A 21,776-nucleotide genomic window follows, 5' to 3' on the forward strand; every position below is an offset into this window, starting at 1 on the left:
CCATAGGCTAACATTGACTGGTTTCACTTGGAAACTCTTCTAAATGTGGAGTTTTTGAACTGTAAAATATTTAACTAAAATCATTCGAACAACGAATTCCGATTTACTCACCTGTTATCATGAGAGAACCCAGTGCTGCATCTTTTAGCCCAGCACTGACCCTGAAAAGTAATTCTAACCGTACTTACCAGTAACTTGTATTTCTTTCCAGAGGAATCCATTGTCTGGTTTTCACAAGAAAAGTTTCTAAGCGTCGATTTTCACAAATTACAAATATTCCTTAAAAATCACCTGTATAACTTAAATGCATTCTTTAACTGTTTACAGGAGATGCACCAGTGCTAGATCTAGGATCCACCACTAAGTAAGAAAAAGTAACGATAACACTACTTACTTGCTAAGTTAATTTCCTCCCAAAGGATAACACTGGTGATTCTATGTGAAAACGTTTCCAAGTGTCAACTTTTAAAATACAATAATATTCCTTAAAAATCACTACTGTAACCAAAACGATTTTACTCAACTGTTTACAGGAGATGTCCCATGACTGAATCTAGGATCCATTCCTGTGGTTACAAAAGTAATCCATAATGTAACTAATTGCATTTAACTAGAAATTCCCATTGAGCTCAATGTTGAATTGTGTTTGAAATTGTGTTGCCCATTGCAACAACTGTAACTACTGTACTGAAAAGTCTATTGCCTATTTGCAAAGTATTTACACTAAAGTAATTCGTTCTGAGAAAGTATATTTTGTAATGTAATGTATATTGTAATTATAATGTAATGTAAAAAAATAAAATATCTAAAAATAAACAGTTTAAAAAAGTGTAGTAAATCAGTATAAAAAAATAAATATAACAATTAATACATTTAAAAATTGTCATTTAAAAAACCTTTGAAATTCACTGAAAAAAACATAGGTTTCAGACATGTTATAGTTAGGAATTAGCATTTAAAAAACCTTAGAAATTCACTGAAAAAACCATAGGTTTTAGGGGTGTTATAGTTAGCTGGACATTTCACTCGTACAAAACGATTGAAATTCCTTTGTTATAGTTAATTCTGCTAACTATAACTCGCGCGTCCGCAATCCACTGCTGATGATATCACATATTACATCATTCATGACATGGTCAGTGACATCACTGATGACATCCTCCACGTGACAATTAGATACACCTCATCATACACTAGTATAATCTTTCAGCACTCACTGTAAAATAAAGAGTACCATATTTGAATCCATTGACACAGCAATACAAGTATCTGAAAACCCACTCAGTGATTCCTATATCAACACACACATCTAATCAGTTACCTATAGATTCATTCATACATGCTAACAAAGATCAATAGAACACTATCAAATATACATATACACCTATATCGACAGAACACACAAGCACACATCCTATTCACTTATGCAGTCATCCTACTCACTTTTGCAAACAATGTATCATATTTACATTTACTCAACTACACACTTATACAAATAGCACTTTATTTATTGATATAGATAGTAACTCATACTTAGTGTGTTATGAAAAAACTATTACAAGTATACAGTTATCTATACAGTCACTCATGCAATCAATGAGTCTTATGTATACTTATTTATATAGTATACTTATTTATATACAACAACTGTCACATACACTGCCTTTTATTTTTCTAGTTTGTTGGACATGTACCATTGAGAGATACATTTGCTCATCACCACACCCATAAAGATATTCACTCACCCACACAACTGTTTCCACATGCAGTCTTAACCTCATATACCCATTGAATCAACTATTCACACATCTTTGGGCAGTCACACACACCCCACCGAACCACACACACATTCACTCTTCCATAGAAATACTCAGTTAACTAATCAATAACTAATATAGACTTTCACATAGCTAGTAACCAACTGGCGCAGCAGTTTACACAACAACTGAAAAAGTTATACAGATATTCACACAGTTTAGTCACTATCGAATATATTTAGTGAGACACTATAAATTAGTCAAGTAAACAGTCAATCACAGTGCTACTAAATCCTCCATTCAGATATTTATATTTATGTATCCACTCATTCTTCAATGCAGATTGCTATATATATAAGACAAATTTAAATAACAAACCAAATCACTTTCACTGGATGATGTCATCAGTGATGTCATTTGAGATGTCATCAGTGATTTCATCAGTGATGTCACTGACCATGTCATGAATGATGTAATATGTGACATCATCAGCAGTGGATTGCGGGCGCGCGAGTTACAGTTAGCAGAACTAACTATAAAAAAAAGAATTTCAATGGTTTTGTACGAGTGAAATGTCCAGCTAACTATAACACCTCTAAAACCTACATTTCATTCAGTGAATATATATATATATATATATATATATATACATACACAAATACACACATATATATAAGGGTGTTTTAATGGTTTGGGGTTGGGTAAGGGTATAGGATGGTAAGGGTAAATTTAGGTATCAGGGGTAGGTAAGGGTGAGCGGAAATACGCTTATTTTTAGCATTTAGTGGTGGGTAAGAGTATTGGGTGGTAAGGGTGTTTTTAGGGTGACAAGGGTAGGGGTATTGGATGGTAAGGGTGAATTTATGGATTTAGGGGTGTGTAAGGGTATTGGGTGGTGAGGAGGTTTGGGGTCGGGAGGGGTATTGGGTCTTAAGGCTTTTTTTAGGGTGGGTATGAGTAATGGGTCTTAATTTTATTTTTAGGGTTTAGGGTGGGTAGGGGTATTGGCTGGTAAGGATGTTTTTAGGGGTTGGGGTGGGTAAGCGTATCCATGGTTAGGATAGTTTTAGGGTGTAGGGATTGATAAGGGTATTGCTGTAAAGGTATTTTTAGGGTTTAGGGGTGGGTGAGGGTGCAACCGTGTTTTTAGGGTTTAGGGTTGTAAGAGGTATTGGGTGGTAAGGGTGTTTTTAAGGATTTAGGGAAGGGTAAGGGTATTGGGTGGTAAAGATTGGGTTATTTTTATAGTTTAGTGTTTAGAATGGGTTGGAACATTGGGTGGTAATGGTATTTATAGGGTTTATGGTGTGTAGAAGTATTGGGAGGTAAGGGTGTTTTAGGGTTTAGGGGTGGGTAAGGATATTCATGGTGAGGGTATTTTAGGGTTTAGGCTGGATAAGGGGTTTGGGTGGTAGGGGTATTTTTTAGGGTTTAGGGCGGGTAAGAATATGGGTGGTAAGGATACATTTAGGGTTTAGGGGTGGGTAAGGGTATTGGGCAGTGAGGGTATTTTAGAGGTTAGTGATGGGTATTGGTATTGGGTGGTAATGGTATTTATAGGTTTTATGATGCTTAGGGGTATTGGGTGGTAAGGTTGTTTTGAGGATTTAGGAGTGGGTACAGATATTCATGGTGAGAGTATTTTTAGGGTTTAGTGTTGGCTAAGGGTATTGGGTAGTAGGGGTATTTTGGGGGGTTTAGGGTGAGTAGGAGTATTGAGTGCTAAGTGTGTTTTTAGGGTTTAGGGGTGGGTAAGAATATGGATGGTGAGGGTGTTTTTGGTTTAGGGATGGGTATGGGCATTTAGTGATAAAAGTGTTTTTAGGGTTTAGGGGTGGGAAAGGGTATTGAGTGGTCAATCAATCAATCAATCAATCAATCAAGCATTTGTAAAGTGCGCTACTTACCCGTGAGGGTCTCAAGGCTCTAAAGGGTGCGGGAATGCTGCTACTGTTCTAAGAGCCAGGTTTTGAGGAGTCTTCTAAAGGTCAGTAGGTCTTGGGTCTGCCGTAGGCAGATGGGGAGGGTGTTTGGCCGAGGCTCCCATGTAGAGGGTATTTCCATAGTCCAGTCTGCTGCTGACGAGGGCCTGTGTGACCGTTCTTCTCCTTTCGGTGGGGATCCACTTGTAGATCCTGTTGAGCATTTGGAAGGAGTTGAATCAGGAGGAACAGACGGTTTTGTCATGGAGAGGGTGGAGTCGAGGATGACCCCTAGGTTGCGTGCACGGTCGGTCAGCGTTGGAGCTGTTCCTAGTGCGGTCGGCCACCAGGAGTCGTCCCAGGCCAAGGGGGTGGATCCGAGAATGAGGACCTCTCCTTGTCCGAGTTCAGCTTCAGTCGGCTGATTCTCATCCAGTCGGTGACAGCCTTCATTCCCTCATGGAGGTTGGTTTTGGCGGTGTGGGAGTCCTTGGTGAGGGAGAGGATCAGCTGGGTGTCATCGGCGTGAGAGATGATGTTGAGGTCGTGCAGTCGGGTGATGTGGGCGACCGGTGCCATGTAGATTTTGAACAGCGTTGGGCTGAGGGATGAGCCCTGGGGTACACTGCAAATGATCTCTGTGGCTTCGGAGTGGAAGTGGGGGAGGTGGACGCTCTGTGTTCTGCCGTAGAGGAAGGAGGTGGTCCAGTCAAGGGCCTTCTCTTGGATCCCGGTGTCATGGAGGCGTGTTCATAGTGTGTGGTGGCAGACTGTGTCGAAGGCGGCTGACAGGTCCAGGAGGATGATGGCTTTGGTTCCTCCGTTGTCCATCAGGGTCCTGATGTTATCGGTGGCTGCGATGAGGACAGTTCCGGTGCTGTGGTTGCTGTGGGACCCAGACTGGGACGGGTACAGGATGCTGTTCTCCTCGAGGAGTCTGGTCAGTTGTTTGTTGGCAGCCTTCTCGATGACCTTCGCCGGGAATAGGAGCAGGGAGATGGGTCAGAAGTTCATGAGGTCCTTGGGGTCTGCCTTGGGTTTCTTGAGTAAGACGTTGATCTCGGCGTGCTTTCAGCTCTCCAGGAAGGTAGCTGTCTCGAAGGAGATATTGATGACTTTCCCGAGGTGGGGTGCGATGGTGGTGCTGACTTTGTTGAAGATGTGGTGTGGGCATGGGTCTGACGGGGATCCGGAGTGGACGGAGTTCATGATCTTGGTGGTGTCATCGTCGTTGATGTTGGTCCAGAAGATCAGGTGGTTGGCGCGGGTGGTGGTCATGGAGGTGCAGGTCTCAGTGGTTGCCGGGTTGGTCGCGGTGTTGAAGCTGTCGAAGATGTCTGCGATCTTACGGTGGAAGAAGGTGGCCAGTGAGTTCGGCGGTGCTGAGGGTGTTATCGGTGTATGTCGAGATTTTGAGAGTGTTCCTGTGGATGATGACGATTCCTCCTCCTACTCCTACTCTGTTGGTGCGGTCCTAGTGGGTGATCTTGTAGCCTTCTGGGATAGCTATGGCAATGTCCGATGCCGAGCAGGGGTTCAGCCAGGTCTCCGTCAGGATGGCGACGTCTGGGGTGTTGGAGTCCAGTAGGTCCCAGAGTTCAACAGAGTGTTTGCGTGAGGAGCAGGTGTTGAGGAGGATGCATCTGAGGTAGTTGGGTACTTTGATAGGTGGGTTGGCGGGCCGGATGCTGAAGCTGCAGTTCAGGCAGGAGAAGTGTCCTTGGGTGCGCCTCGGGGCGGCCAGACAGCAGGTGCATGATCGTCCGGCGTTGAGTGCTTGGAGAGTGCTGGAGTCATAGCAGATGTGACTGTCCTGGCATATGCGGGGGCCAGGGGTCCTGGCGCTGGGTGCGGTCCTGCCACGGACGGACGCAGACGGGCTTGCCTTAGGCGTGCCTTCGGCTTACCAGTGTTGCGGCCGCTGCGCAGCCTCCATATGAGGGTATGTGGGAGGGAGGAGCAGCTGGGAGGTGGGAGCAGGTGGCGAATGGGTGTGCAGTGGGGCGGGGCCACAGGGATGCAGTGACAGGAAAACGGGCGAGGGACGGCGGGGGGGCCGTGGAAGATCTTGGGCACAGAGAAAGAAAACAACAATTTGGCCACCGGGAAGAACAATTTAAGGCACAGAAAAGAAAAACAAGTTGGGCACAGAAAAGAAAACAGGTTGGTCACAAAAAACAAAGGTTAGACAAAACAATGTGGGTACAGGCGGTAAGGCAGGCAAGAATGACAGGCAGAACCGTACAGCAGCCTGGGGAGCGACCTGCCTGCGAGCAGTGGTAAGGGTACTGTTAGGGTTTAGAGTGGTGGGCTATTGGGTGGTTAGGTTTTTTACGGTTTTGGATGGGTAAGGGTATTAGGTGGTAAAGGTATTTGTAGGGTTTTGAGTGGGTGTGGCATTCGGTAGTAAAGGTGTTTTTAGGGCTTAGGATGGGCAAGGGTATTGGGTGGTAAGGGTTCTTTTATGGTGGGTGGAGTATTGGGTGGTAAGGGTGTTTTTAGAGTTTAGGATGGGTGGGGGTATTGGGTGGTAAGGGTGTTTTTAGGATTTAGTGGTGAATTGGGGTATTTGGTAGTAAGGGTATTTTTAGATTTTAGGGTAGGTGTGGGTGGTAAGGGTATTATTTGGGTTTGGGTTGGGTTAGGATATTGAGTTGTAAGCGTGATTTTAGAGATGGGCAAGGGTATTGGGTGGTAATTGCACTTTTAGGATTTAGGGTGGGTGGGGTATTGGGTGGTAAGGGTATTTTAGGATTTAGGGAAGGTACGAGTATTTGGTGGTAGGGGTATTTTTAGGGTTTATGGTGGGAAGGGGTTGAAAGATTTTTTTAGGTTTTCGGGTGGATAAGGGCATTGGGTGGTTTGTATATTTAGAGTTTAGGGGTGGTTGAATTTAGGGGCTAGGATATCAACCGTATATACATACATACTAATTTATATTCAACCAAAAACCTATGGTTAGAGGGACATTCGGCTTGGATATTGCAAACATTTAACCGTAGAAATTAGCAGTTCTAGTTATCTCAAGAACCCCTTCGCCAAGCACAGTTCTCTTATCAATAATTTTATTGCGAATGTTGCAGTGATATTATCAATGATGTCACAGAAGATGTAATGACTGATGTAATATAAGGGGAAATGTGCATGGTGAGGGTGCAAGTTATATGTTACTTAGGGCATGAGATAATGTTTCTTGAGATAACTATACCTATAACTGCTGAATTTGTATGGTTTTATGTATGTAAAATCAAAAGCGAACTTTCATGTCACTGTAACCTTTGTCTTTTTAGTGAATTTCTAGGATGTTTTAAGTCTGTTTCCTGCCTAGAATATCCCTGTAACCTTTGACTTTTTTACTGAACTTGTATGATTTTTTAATGGGATTTCCAAACTATAACCTCCCTGTAACCTTTGTTTTTTGAGGGAATTAATAGGATTTTGTAATACTATTTCCTAACTATAACTTCCTTGTAACCTTTGGGTTTTTTCCAGTGTATTTATAGGGATTATTTAACGTAAAGTACTATTTAATTAACATACATTAATATAGCTGCCACTCAAGGCAAATGCTCCATGGAGGGGTTGGCCGTAGAGGTTTGCCTTCGGCCAGGCCCTGTGTCCAACTCCCTGCATGCAGCCTACCCCACACTGCCCATCGCCTTTGGAAATGTGGAGTGGGGAGGTGGCCAAAAGGCCTGGCCTCTGGCCAGGCCCTGCTGCCAACCCCCCAGCAACCAGCCCAACACTGTTCGCAGCCTTTGGCTGTGCACAGTGGTGGTTGGCCCCGCAGGCCAGACCTTGTGCCCAGCTCCCCAAAGGCAGACAACCCACAGGCCCACTCCTCGGGCTTCTTTTCACCTCAAGGACCCCATTCTATGGGGCCCAGTGCATTTTTTAGGGAAGCAGAGCATGGAGCACCCCTTCCAAGGTGCTTTTGACCGAGTGGACCCCATACCCAGTGGCCCAGCACTTTTTGTGGTGGAGGGAGGCACATGATCCCCGGGCCCACCACTATATTTATGGTGGAAGGGGCACACAAATCCACACCCTCCTCGGGCTAATTTCAATCCCAGGGACCCTATACCCTGGCACCTTGGCCTTACGTCCAAAAGTGGTAGGGGGCACATATTCCCCATTCCTGGGCCGATATCTGTACCAGGGACCCTATCCCCTAGGGTCTGGTGCCCTACTTAATAGGTAAGAGGCATGTGGCTCCCCTCCATCAGACAATTTCATCCTCAGGCCCCCCATCCCCCAGGCACCCTGCACATTTAAGAGGGAGACGTCACAAACTAAAATTCGGCTCCCTGCAGGATGGGGCGATCTTTTCATCTGTTTACCCTGCCTACTTCAGTGTGGGCAGGGAAACTGATGAAAAGTCTGCTTCCAGTAGGTGGGAGCATTTTTCATGCTCCCACATGCTGCCAGTGGACTTGGTGTCTGCTCCTGCTTGGCAGGAGGTTTTCTAAATTGCTCCCACCAGGTGAGAGCAAGCATAGGTTTCCTTGCCCGTAGCAGTGTAGGCAAATAGTGCTCGGAGGCTGTAATTAAATCCTATAAAGCAACTATACACGTAACAGGGGGTGTCATCATGGTAGGTTACAAAGTGAGACAAGGCAGTACTAAGGAGGGACTTCTAAGTTTTTGACCAATGAACAGCAACAGTTTACAGTGGGCAATGACAGAAGCCAATAAAAAATGTGGGCGGAGAGTGGGTGGACCTTCAAGTCCCTACCTCAATGCAGCATGCCTCACAGAGCATACACTGCCCAGGCTTGACCTAGAAGGTACTCTTTCTGGATCAAGATCTAGCTCTCTACCAAATTTGGTGTAATTGCGTTTGGTGGTTCGGTCTGTGGTTGTGTCTAAAATCCCTATGGTAAATTACATGGGGAAAATGTGCTTTGGCCCCCTCCTTTATCTCTTACCCCGGCTTGACAAATCGCTTAAATACATTCCAGAAAGCATCTGAAGTGACTGGCACACTAGTTTTGAAAATTTGGTGAAGATTAGTCAAACTGTGCTAAAGTTATTATCAAAACAAAAAATTGTTTCCTTATCGGAACTAGGGCCCAGATGTAGGTAAAAAATATTTACCGATTCTTAATTACCGAATTTTACCGATTCGGAAATTAAGATTCGGTAAATATGAAGGGTGGACATGTAGGTCCATCCAGATGTGTATTTTACCGAATCGGTAAAAATCGGTATTTACCGAATCGGTAAATACCGACCGGTAATGCTCCATTCATTCCTATGGGCTTTGAAGCCCATAGGAATGAATGGGGCATTACCGGTCGGTATTTACCGATTCGGTAAATACCGATTTTGACAAGGGTGCAGGGGGTGTCACTTTGACACCCTCTAGCACCCCCAAAAAAGGGTCGGGGCCATATGGCAGGCATACCTGCCCTAAGGGCAGGTCTGCCTGTCATATGGCACAGGTGTGCATGCACACATGTGCATGCACACCTGAATCGGTATTTCACCATCAAATTGAATTTGATGGTAAAATACCGATTTCTTAGGCCTTGTGGGACTCATAAGAGTCCCACCTACATATCAATTTTACCGATTCTGTAAAAATACCGGTCGGTAAATTTACCGACCGGTATATTTACAGAATCGGTAAAAATACCGGTCGGTAAATTTACCGACCGGTATATTTACAGAATCGGTAAAATTACCGATCGGTAAATTTACTGAACGGTAAATTTACCGATTCTGCCCCCTACATGTCAAAATCCTTTTACCGGTCGGTAACGGCCGAATTCGGCCGTTACCGACCGGTAAAACCCTACCTACATCTGGCCCCTAGTTCCTTAATAGCAAAAAAGTAGTAAACTTACATCAAAAGTAAAAGTTTACCTTGGTGAATAAGACCAACATTGGTTTGTATTGAATCTCTGAAGAGAGAGCAAAACTGAAGATAGAGTGCGGCATGAACACAAACTCCACGCAAAAATTGATGTGGGTCAACGATACATCCACGCATCCAGATTATTGCAGCAGGCCTTGTGATATCATCCATATACAGGCCAGTACACTTAAAACCTACTAGACATCTACACCGTCAGATATACCAGAGCGTCCAGTGCAAAAACAGAAACAATATATATATATATATATATACAGACCTACCACCGCACCAACCATCACTGAATCCCAAAGAACAGCAGCCATTCGCTAACTGAGAGCACAGAGACTAATAGTCGAGCTGGCAAAGCTCCACACAAACATGCACAAATACCTACACAAGTCTCTCTCTCACAGACTGCATACAACCAGGCATATAATGATTAACGAAAGGGCAACCAGATGAACGGATAAAAGGATGGATGCAGGCTTTATGGCTACCTAATTATAAGCACCTACATGTAGGTAATTCATTTGATCTTGTGAAAGGATGAACGTGTCAAAGACCATTTCGTCCTTATTTTCTTCTTAGAGAAGTCACTTCTGTGTAATGATAAAACACATAAATTCCCACGACCATCCAGTGGTTTAGGTGTAAAAGAAAAAGCAATCCACTGCACCACATTCATTATGCCTCCTCACAGCAGACTCTCACAACCACCGAGAGGGATCATAAGCAATAGGAGGAAAATATTTCCATGTTCTGAGAAATGCTAAGTGATTAGTGGCACAGTTTATCATGTCCTGAAATTTAGTAAGTAATGGATGGCAAATTGTAGTTTGCCATCATGATTAGTAATTGATAGGTGGATGATATGAACAGTGGGTAGATATGTAGGGGGTAGAGATGTATGGGCGCTGGGACACACACCTGAGCCTGGCCTGGGCTACTTGTCAGCTATGAACAAAGCTGTATGGATGTAAATAAAATAATAACATAATTATCCTCTTTATAATATAATGTTTTACTTCTTCTAATTTTTTGCTTTTAATTTATTTACTTTTTGCCATGATTGCACAAAGAAGATGATGAAGTAGAAAATGAAACTGCACTTATTATTTAGGAATCTATTGATCTCATAGGGTATCTTCTTCATTTGCCTAAGCTTACTTTTCCTTACCAACAGTGAGATACATGCAATAAATATCTGTAATGAAAGAAGGATCTAAGCTTCAGCTAGTCTTATATGCAGCATATCCAGTTAGTGCATCACATTCCATTTTAAGGTTCTTTTCAATAACGCTTTGGTGTAAATGCAAAACCTAAACATAGTCATTGGTTACCTTCTAAGAGCACTGTCTGGGAACTGAAACCATTTGTAAGAGGATGTAAATGTAAATGTACAGGAATTTATATAGCGCAAATCACCAAGCAGTTTCTAAGCGCTTGCTTAGGGAACCCGTTCTGGTATTCCCCTGTGAGATAACCCCGGCAGGGTATCCGCAAGGTGAAAGCCAGGCATCCCGCCGCGAGGGGCCGTTGTGGAGATTAAGCAAGCTATTGCCCAGAGTCGCAGAGTGTGAACCCGTGAATCGAGTAGGCACCGGAGCGAGAATTGTCAAGTCCATGGACATTTTAGGACTCAAGACCCCGACGAGCCGGGAATTGAACCCTGGTCCCGGGCTGACATCTGCTTCCAGGTCTGCCTCCTTTAACCAGTGAGCCACACTTCTCCACTGGATGGGAGAAAGGACTTTTTTCCTAATCTCTTTGTTTACAAATGTAGATCAGTTATAAAGAAAGCTGCTGTGATAGTTGGAGCAGACAGGATCATGGAGGTGTGTTTTGAGAAAATAAATTGTGTTGTATTTGGTAAAAACTGAAAATCTGTTATAAATATACGGTCTGTTTTTTAGATTGGGTGCAGTGCCCAGCAGATCTCTTTCACTTCAACAAGACACAGCCCATACTTTGAGCGAGCAGTACCAGTCTGGTCGGATGACATCCTTTGTCAAGGGAATGAATCATCTCTTATGGAATGTCAGTGGAAAGCAAGCAACTCATGCACATCTGGCCAGCATGTTTATCTCCACTGCTTGGAAGGGAGGTAAGAGGCTGACCTGCCACGTGATCAAAACGGATGTCACCATATTAAGCCATGTTATAAGAAAGGGCACTTTTAGAAAGTGGGGTTTTATAGTGCAGAGACAAGTTGATTGCTTTTCTTATGACACCACCACCAGGCTTCATCCTGAATCAAATACATGAACAAGGTTAACCTAATTTGCAGACACTAACCACTAGAATGAAACCATATGAATGCAGTGAATGGGCGAAGTAGTGCCATTCCGAAAATATGAGGCTTTAAGTGTGGAAACAATTGATGCATCTGACAAGATATTCTTTCGCTTATTTAATTAATGAAGGTTCTTTAAAATACACAAATACTCCTAAACTTTGTTGTATATAAGTATCCAAATAACCCAATGGTCCCGATTACAAATGGTTTCGTGTTCCTTCACATGGATTGCCCGGATGCAGCAACACCTGTCATAATTTTACCTACTGGAAAACTCTGTTGCTAAATTTATATGAGGATTGGATTGCAAACACAGCTCTGCTTCAAGTTTCAGCTCATTTGTGATCCCATCCTCCTGCACGAGGGAGTATAGAAAGTTACTCCTGCCAGTCCACAAATGTTTTTACTTCTGCCACCAAGCGCCTTTTACTGCACTGCCGCACCTTCTCTCCCACTTACCACCAGATCAGAACTGTTGGTGAAAGGGAGGAGATCTATACCCAGAAAGTAGACTCTGAAGGCAAGTTTGGACCTGCTAGGTCTGAGTAATGATCTTATATCCAAGAATACAAATCCAGAATCGGCAGATTTAATGCAGGGTTACAGGTCAAACATTTTATTTCCGGCCACATGGTCTCATCGCACCATAATCAGGACCATTGGTAATCGGGGCATATATTTCAAACAAATTGAGCAAACAATATTGCTTGGAAGGAAAGCAACAACTCTATAGCCTAAAAAAGAAACTTTCTGGTGCCTCTTATTTACTCCACAATACAGAGTTGTTGTGGAAAGGGGGAAGCATCACATTCCCCTCAAGGCTTTGCCTATCAGGCACCTTGACCATGTCCCACGCTCATCATATGAAAAAACGTAATTTCAGATTTCCAGCTATCCACGCCTACTAAGGGAAAATGTTCACTAATTGTGGGAAAAGGAGAGGGGTTGTGTCCTTTTTAATGCAAACAAGTCGAATCTTATTCAAAGTAGGTGCATCATTCGATATCTAAATAGCAGACTGATACCCACTAATCATTTTAGGAAAGTTACAGAATTAACAACATAATAATGGCTTGCACCTTTATTACAAAGTGTTGCCTTTGTTGTATCCTATATATTTCACACATTAATCTGAAAAAGTTATTAATTATAGTAAGAATAGCATCTGGCGTAGGAAAGGGCCCTATTTGTGTGATCACTACTACTTTTTGATACATATTAGTGCTGGTTTTTAGGGCTCTGCACATTGGGACACTGCTGTCCAGTGCCCAGTATATAATCTTCGGCCCATAATAAAGTGTTGAATTAGTATACACATAATTGACATACTTTACATACCTATATGTCCCTAGTATATGTTGCAAAGTGTACCCAGGGCCTGTAAGTTAAATGTCTGAAGTGGATTGCAGCATCCATTGTACCACTTAATACAGTAAAAGTGCAAAAATGATTGAAGCCATACAATTGTAGTTTGGCTGTGCAGTTTTAAAATCCTAAATACACCCTGTCAAAAGTACCTCTTTTGACAGGCCAAAATCTTCATTTTAAACATTAATAAAGTACTCAAAGTAGGCCTTCCAGCCCATAAGGCACTGTGCAATATAGTTAAATGTAAGACATGAAAATGTTTATTGTTAAATATGTCCTTACAGTGCAAAGACCAAAAAGCTAGTTTCACTATAGCAGGGCTGACTGTTTCACAGAAAAGTATTGGAATATTTCATTTAATAATGTTATTGCTCGCTAGATGACATTTGCAAATTCACTGGTGAAGTCACATTTGAAATAAATATTTTGGAAAAGGTACTTTTAGAAAGTTGCCTTTTCTCTCCCCAAAGCCTTTGGAGGCCCATTTGTTTGAGATCCAACTGGCACCTGGCAGCTGAATAGCCCCTACATGACATGTGAAAATTGCATGTAAAGCAGGACAAAAGCCTTGTGTGTGGGCACATCTTTCTGTTTCTCTGGCAGGAAAGCCCAGATCTCTGTACAGGGATGAATGTATGACTTTGTTCTGCATTCTGTCCATCAATTGTTCTTTTTGTTTTTCTCTGGCAGGAAGACCATCTGGGCTGTGGCCAGAGCTTGATTAACTTCAAAGAGGCCTAGCTGGGCACAGACAAATGCTAGCTCAAACCTGGGCAGGGGTCTTCTGTTTTTGGTCCTCATCACCTTGAAGTCATTGCCTGTTTAATTGACTGTACTTCTCTTTCATGAATATTTCATTCAATCACGTTGTTTATGCATTGGACCTTCATTAGGCAATGCTTCTATTTACTTCTATCTACTTGGGGATGCCACGACCACCAACATCCATTGCTGTAATCATTTGACCCAGATGTGATTAAGTTGAAGCAAATTGACCATTGGTGCCCAGAAGCCATGCTTTTTTTTGTTTGAGCTTTGCTTATCTTGCTTGCAAGAAAAATATATCTTGACAATCCACTCATTGCATAGACGGGGGATTCGAGCCGATCCATTTTCTTAATATTTAGTGCCTCGCTTTCAGCATCAGATATAAGATGAGATTTCTTACTGTTTTTAGTTCTCCTTCTTGGGTCGATGGCCAGTATCCTAAAAATCACTGAGTATGGCTTACCTTGAAGTTTTGATTTCTTACCTCTGTTATTACTGCACTTATATCCTTTCAGCATGTATACAACGCAGGCAATTAAATGAACATATGAAGGATGTCTTTTCATATATTGTTGCAATTCTTACACAAGCTCTCTCATGCTGCTATGATTTTACATAGCTTGAAAGGTGGCTACAATCCCCTATGCAAAGTAAGCAAAAGTTTCCTTTAATTGTATTAGGATTAACAATATCATCTAGTGAGACAAAAAGATACTTGCTATATACTTTACAGTTATTATTTTGGCAAGCATCATTCCAAGATGTTAAAGAGTGCAGGTTTCTTCAGGTACTCCGTCTGACACTACAGACCAGGGCACTTCATTGTTCCCCCATTCAGGCAGCAACAATCCCAGTGGGAGTGGAGCTACCCCCAGAACTGGTTTGAAGTGACCACGGTGGAGGAGTTGCTCATTTCTGTGGCTACACCTGTATCGTGGGCACACAAGCTCTGCTCAGAGGGAGAAGTGTTCTGCCAAGTTGGATTCGATTAGTGAGGTGACCTGTGGGATTATTTTTCTAAGGCAAACAGGAGCTGCTACAAAAGTGGGTAGGCATACCTCTGATAACTCTTGCCTATTGATCAGAGAGGGGCTAGGAGTCTCCACCACCCATAGGCTAGTGCCAGGAAAAAATGTGGCACCACTGGGTGCTTTCCTCAGAGCACTACTAGACCTATGAATGACAGAAGAAGGATTGCACCTGCTGTTGAAACCTATGAGGAGATTTGAAAGACTAGACATGCTGCCACTTAAACGCAGGACTAAAAAGTGGACTCCAACATCATGAGAAACTTGGGACTCTGGGCCTTTTTGGATCCAAATAATGTGGTTAAGGATGAGCTCAATGTTTTGGATTTAAGGTTTTAAGACGAAGTAGAATTGTTCTGCCATGTGGTTTGACGACAAGGTTGATCAATATGGGACATGAAGGACATCTAGAAAGAAGTTTAACTAAAAAGAGGGTGAGGCGATTATACATTTATTCCTGGTGGCCAGGAATTGATGGAGAAGTGGAGGACAAGGCGTAAATATGTTTCCCTTTCACGCATAACTCTGTGTGAAAGTGGCATTCCATGTGTGTAGCTGTAGGTGTTCTCATGCAACATCCATGGAACTTGATGCTTTCCCAGATTACAACATTTTATAAACCTGGGAATGTGTCAGAATCCCAAGCCTAACCAGGGGAGGCAAAAGGTGGTACAATGAGGAGAAATACTTTTGTTTTTCCTATTTTTTTTCCTCTTTCTATGCGTGCTGCAGAATGCAGCATGTATAAAAAGAGGAAAATGCCTTTAATTATTGTTTTTGTGCAGGGAGGTGTCCCTTCCTTCACAAAAACAATCATCCCCTCAACGCAGGCACCCTTGGAAAATGACGCAAGGGGAGGGGAGAAGGAGAGGAATGCACCATATCTTGTAGATACAGTGCATTCCTGCCCATTTCTTTTGACACATGGTAGCGCAGCAGGAAGGTTTGATGTGCTGCTGTCTGTCAAAATATTGTAAATGAGACCCTCTGTTTTTTAATTTGTATTTAGTAAATCTGGATGTCAGACTACGCTATCCAGTGGTTCAAACCCACCCTGTGAGTCAAAACTTGTGTCTGTCTTAGCATTATATACATTTTTAGGTAGCTCTTCAAACAAAATAGGTTCATAATTAATTGGATCAAATAAGTGTATGGTTTTTGATGGTGATAGTACTTATAGGTATGCTTGTTTAATTGTAAATATAATTGAGATTGTGCCTACCTACAAATATTTGGAACTTAGTGATTGAGTTGGAAATATCTACTTAATGACCATAAATCAGCGTTAAGAGCATACCTTGGGGGTTTTACTATTGAGTTGGTCTTTAAAATTAAATTGCTTTTCTAATTTGATTACCCTCATGATTCCCGAGTCTTTAGGTTGTATAAGAATTTTAAATTTGATCAGATCGGAGGGAAAATTTGTAAGAGGCCTTTGGACTTCAGGTATCAATTCCAATTCAGAGAATTGAAATTGAGAGTGGAGTAAGATCTTCTGAGGTCATAGTGATACATCGAATAATTCTGAATTGGTACATGACAACTCTACCCTTGCAGATGTTTTCCTCAGTTAGCTACCAAAATCATGATGTGATATGTTAAATAGATGGTTAAAGAGATGTGATAGCCTGCTGTTCTTGATACATCATATTGATTGATATTTGTTTAAAATCCCTAGAACTTAGTATAACCTTGCTTTATAAAGAGTTCTAATAGAAATATCTAAGGAATGTTATATGGTTCATTCACACTAATTATCAAGCCATGCAATGTATTTTCAATATTATATAAAAGGATTAAAAATTACTTCATGGAAGGCAGGTCAAGTATTGAAGAAACAAGGTTGTATATTTTACTATGAATTAGCCAGTTGTGCATTAGGGTTTTGACTTAGTGATGGAAGGGCGCCTTAACTGCAAGAAGTGTGGTGAGCTATGTAATATTCATTCCGAAAGCTTTTGTCATATAGTTTTTGTATGTGGTATATTGTTAGAAAAAGGGCTTGAAATCCTTGGTACTTTGATTTGTAGAACTCATAATAATTTGAATGAAGAAGAAAAAGGGATTAGTTTATCTTCATTGTAGCATTGATGAAGGTGACTGAATATATACAGTTCGCTATAATGAAATTGTTTATTTTATGAAACATGGAAATTAATGTTATTATGAAACTAATTTTGTTGACGTCTATTCATTTATTTCTTATACTGTAAATGTTTGTTTACAAGTTTTAAGGTTTATTTTTAACTGACACAATCTAAATAATAAAATATATTAACAGTAACAATGGATTAGGTATTGTAATTTGTGATCAGTTAGTGGATAGTTAAATGTAGGCGTTGTCTACACTGGTGCTTTAGAAAAGCCGGAACTGGTGAGAGTCTTCAGTCCAGCAAGCAGTAATTGGAAGCTATGTTAGAATATTGTGTGTGATTCAGACAAATTTTAGTCGGTCAGGAAGTGTGACGGTACAGTTTCTTATAGTCATGCACATATGTATCTGTAGCCAGTCTAACTTTATCTAGCCATTGGTAGAACAACTGAGGGCCATCCCCAATTACTGAATACAAAACCTTGGTCCAACTAGCGTGTGTGTGTGTGTATTTCACTAATGACACAATGCCCAACTTAAGTGTATCTTTAGGCGTCACCGAAGATCTGGAGTATGTAGAAAATTGGTGGGTTCACCTGCCTCAGAAACCTTCAAATAAGAAGTTGCAACAATACTAATTATGTGAAATTATCTTTCTGTGTTTCAGGCTAGAAGAAAGTTGGATAGTGTGGATGACCATAATATTTGCAGCGTTGATGATTGTGGTGTTTTGTTGGGTACGAGTTATCAAATCATGGAAAGGCTGCAAGCCTATTGTGAAGAAGCAGGGGCAGCGATGTCATAACTTTATCATTAAAGCATGGAAAACCTGCCATGGGTCACCCACCAGGAGAAGGAGGACATTCACCAGGGTGCCTCCAGAGGTTCGAGTGCAAGAGTCACAGAGTCCCCCCACCACCCCATTAATAACACCGAATGTGGAAGGTAATGTTTTCAGCACATTTTTGTTAACACTAGCAAAAAGTTTGTTTGTTTGTTCTTTCTTTTACTTTATTTAATGTAATCACTCAGGGATATATTACGTTTTGTTGCTGTGGATAATTCACTCTGGGATATATATTACTTTTTATTGCTATGGTTAAACTATAGAGAAACCTTTTGATAAATCAGCACTAATACTGCACAATTTCATTTTTTCCTGAAAGCTACTTTCTTCCCTTTTAATAGACTTCAATTTCATTAACAATGTCTCCAGCGTTAAAATAAAAACAAATTGCGGTGTTTCAGATTATTATCTTTTCTCTTCACAGATTTTTTAAATTATCATATCACTAACATTTGAACTTAGGCAGTTCATTAAAGCTTATGTATTAGTTGCATTGCTTCAGATTTGGAACACTAGGACACACATAAAAAGGAACTCAGCATTCTTCCAAAATGAGGCACATAAACTTATCAAGGGGTTTCAAAATGAAATAAATGTATTAATTAATACAGCACTGTTAGACCTGGCACCATTGACGTGGGTCTCCCTTCCATTTTTGCTGTTGCCTCATGTGTTTTTGCTGGTATTATATGCTTTGGGCACTGTGCCACTGCTATCCAGTGCCACAGTGCAAGTGCTCCGTATTGTAAATTGATGTATTAATCAGTGGTGGCATGTTTGGCTATTTGGTTTACTTGTCAGACCCTAGTCTAGTGCACTGAGTGTGCCCTGGGTGTGTAAAGCCAAATGCTGCTGGTGGGCCTGCAGCACTGGTTGTGCCACCCACAGAAGCAGCCTTGTAAAATGTGTCTAAGGTCTGCCATTGCAGAGCCTGCGTGCAGTCTGGTACTGTCATGCTGACTGGGCAAGTGCACCCACTTGCCAGTCCCTAAACCTTCTCTTTTCTTCATATCAGTCACCCCATGGTAGGCCCAAGGGCAGGGTGCATTGTAAGTATAAGGTAGGACAAGCCCTGATGTGTGTGGCATGTCCTATTAGTGAATTAAAGCCATTTTCGTTTTTCACTATTGCAAGGCTACCTGTTCTCACATAGGCCAGAATGGGCTGTTAGAGTTATTACATTTTATAATCCTAACTGTCTCAGAGAACATGGTAGAAATTTGAGTTTAGTATGCTTGAACTCAGAATAATAAAATACATATTTTAGTAAAATTTATTTTAATATTCTGTGTTTGCAAATGCCACTTTTAGAAAGTAGGTCTGCTTGTCTAACCATTCAAACCTGCCTCTGCTTGGTTGTGTATTCCTCTGTCTGGTTTTGTGAGTGTCAGGGCTGGGGAATTTCAGGAGACAGGCTGAGTCACCCAGTGGTGAATAGAGAGATCTGCATATAGAGGGGAGGGAGGAGTTGCACCTGAACCTTGAATAGGGCTGTGCCTGCCTTCCACAATGCTGGCTCCACCTCCTGTGTGGCGTCTGATGTGCATGCCCTGCACTGTGAAAGGAAAGGGGAAGTCTGGTAAACATAGTGCTTCAGAACTAGTTTGGACTGGGCAAAGGCCCCTCTCCCCTCAGAGAACAAAGGATTTTGGGGTATAAATATTGGGACCCTGATCCCATGAAATTAGATCACTTTGGACTACACGAAGAAACCTTTACTGAGGAGAGGAACCTGAAGAAACTGAGAAGAGACTATTCCCAAGCTGAAGTGCTGCTTGTGGGATTGACCTGCAGTGGTTGCCTTACTGCCAAAGGAAGGAGAAAGGAACTTTGTGTACTTTGCTTTCAACTTGTGAAGGATCTCCAAGGGCTTGGAAAAGAGCTTGTCTCCTGCTGAAGTCTCAGGGACAACAGACTTCAACCCCCAGCTCCCCAGAGTTCTTTAGAAGTGCCTGCTGCTGTTTTGGGCCTTCTGAGGAACTGCGTGTCACAAGGAGCTGGAAGCGCGACTCAACGAGAAGAAGCGTGTCGCCGTCGCTGTGCCTGCCGTCACAACTCCGAAGGAGGGTGTCGCCGCTGGAACTGTCGCACTGCACCGCATCGACCAAGAGCACCTCGCAACCCCGAGAAGTGCGCCGCCGTCGGAGCTGCTGTCATCGCATCTTGGATGTCACCGCTTTAGTTGTCGCATTGAGCGGAAGCTTCACGCATCGTGGGAGAAGAGCGTCGCCGCTGGAGCTGTGGCCGTCACATCATAAGGGTGTCGCTGCTGCAGTCCAGGCATCGAACCGAGAGCTTCTCGCATCCCCGAGAAGTGTGCCGCATTTGGAAGATCTTCACATCTTTATTTCTTTGTATCTGAACGTTGCCGCATTTCCCATCGCTGCGACATTGCTTATCGTGAAAGCTCAACGCAACTTAAGGTACATTGACGCAGAGTGTCGGATCTAAGAACTGAACTGAACTAAGCTTAAATCTACCATCTTAAAGTAATTATATTTTGTATTTTTGTCGTTTATGGTCTTGTGGTAACTCAATATAAAGTCTACTTATTTTTTATATAAAACCTGTGTGGTGTCCATTTGTAGTGTTGTCACTGGGTTACTGTATGTGGTCACAATTATTTAGCTCACAACGCCTCTGAAGTAAGCCTTGACCTAAAGGGTGAGCAGGGGTTATTTCAGGAGTGTAATCTCCTTGTCCTGACTAGAGGAGAGGGTCCCTATTTGTCACAAGTACCTACCTGTGCCAACCAGAGACCCCCAAAACTAACAAGCACTTTTTAAAAGAAGACAAAATATATTAGTTGATGCACTTTGCTAGATGTCAAAAGAAAGAAGTCAGATATTGAAAACATGCTTGCAAAGCAGGAAATCATATGAGATATGTGCATGTAGCAAAGAAACGTACAGACTTTATGCTCAAAGTAAGTAATAGAAATACCTCACTGATAGTGTGTCTTTCAACATTATGTCCAGCATGACTGGGGAGCCCTCACAGTCAGGCAGCAGTCTCGATTGGGATCGCAAAAGGTCCCTGTGTCAACTACTCTACTCCACTGCGAGCTCCTGTCTGAGAGTCAAGATTCCCTTCCTTATGTTGCAAAAACAAGGCTGGCCATCCTGGTTTGCATCGAGTTCACTCACAGGTGCTGGCCAGGACCCGTGTTTGCTCCGAGGCAGAGCTGTACATTCTGCACATTTCTCTGGCAAAAGCAAACCTCAACCGTGTGAACGGTGCAAAGTGCTAATCCCACACATCCCCTCCCCAACCTGTAACTGCATAAAAGCACAAAAATGGAATTGTGGATTCAAAATGGATTCAATAGTCACCATCTTACTCAAGGCATTACAGTAGTATGTAGTATAAAGTATGTAGTGCAAAAAATAGAAAATATGCAGAAAGAGAAAGAAAAAATGCAGAGAACTTGGCTGAGTGCATCTCAAGTGCTGATTAATTGGTACGCAGGATGTGCAGTGGAAGCAAAAGAGAGAGGTAGAGAAGGGCTGTCTTGACATTGGAAAAACTGTTTTTGAAGTGTGGATACACAACATTTTATACTCTTCTATGTTTCCATTCTGAGATGTTCCCACACACACTCGCAGAATCTGCACACAACTATTTTTCCATAAAAATCACAATAGTGATAATTTAGGGATGACAGCCATGATATGCATTCCAGAGCCATACCCATAAGTGAGTATGCATGATTATAGATGTATAACCCGAATAAGAGTGATGATTTTCACAGGGAGTTTCTTAATTACATCAAATAGGAAAAGTGAGCAAATGTCAAATTGTCCATGATGTTTCTCATAACCATTAGGTAGCAACATCC

General features: G+C 42.2%; 1 protein-coding gene across 3 annotated transcripts in view; it reads left to right on the forward strand.

Annotated features, from left to right (window-relative positions):
• The window catches only part of LOC144791811 (CD5 antigen-like), an 855,436-nt gene that overhangs the window by 794,114 nt on the left and 39,546 nt on the right, over nt 1-21,776 (forward strand). For all 3 annotated transcript variants that reach the window (XM_078666590.1, XM_078666592.1, XM_078666591.1), the window contains 2 exons: nt 11,453-11,643; nt 17,759-18,036. In XM_078666590.1, the coding sequence (XP_078522716.1) occupies nt 11,453-11,643; nt 17,759-18,036 (469 nt within the window). The remainder of the gene's footprint in view (nt 1-11,452; nt 11,644-17,758; nt 18,037-21,776) is intronic.

The sequence above is a fragment of the Lissotriton helveticus genome, chromosome 11 (assembly GCF_964261635.1).
Source record: "Lissotriton helveticus chromosome 11, aLisHel1.1, whole genome shotgun sequence".
NCBI classification, from domain to species: Eukaryota; Metazoa; Chordata; class Amphibia; order Caudata; family Salamandridae; genus Lissotriton; species Lissotriton helveticus.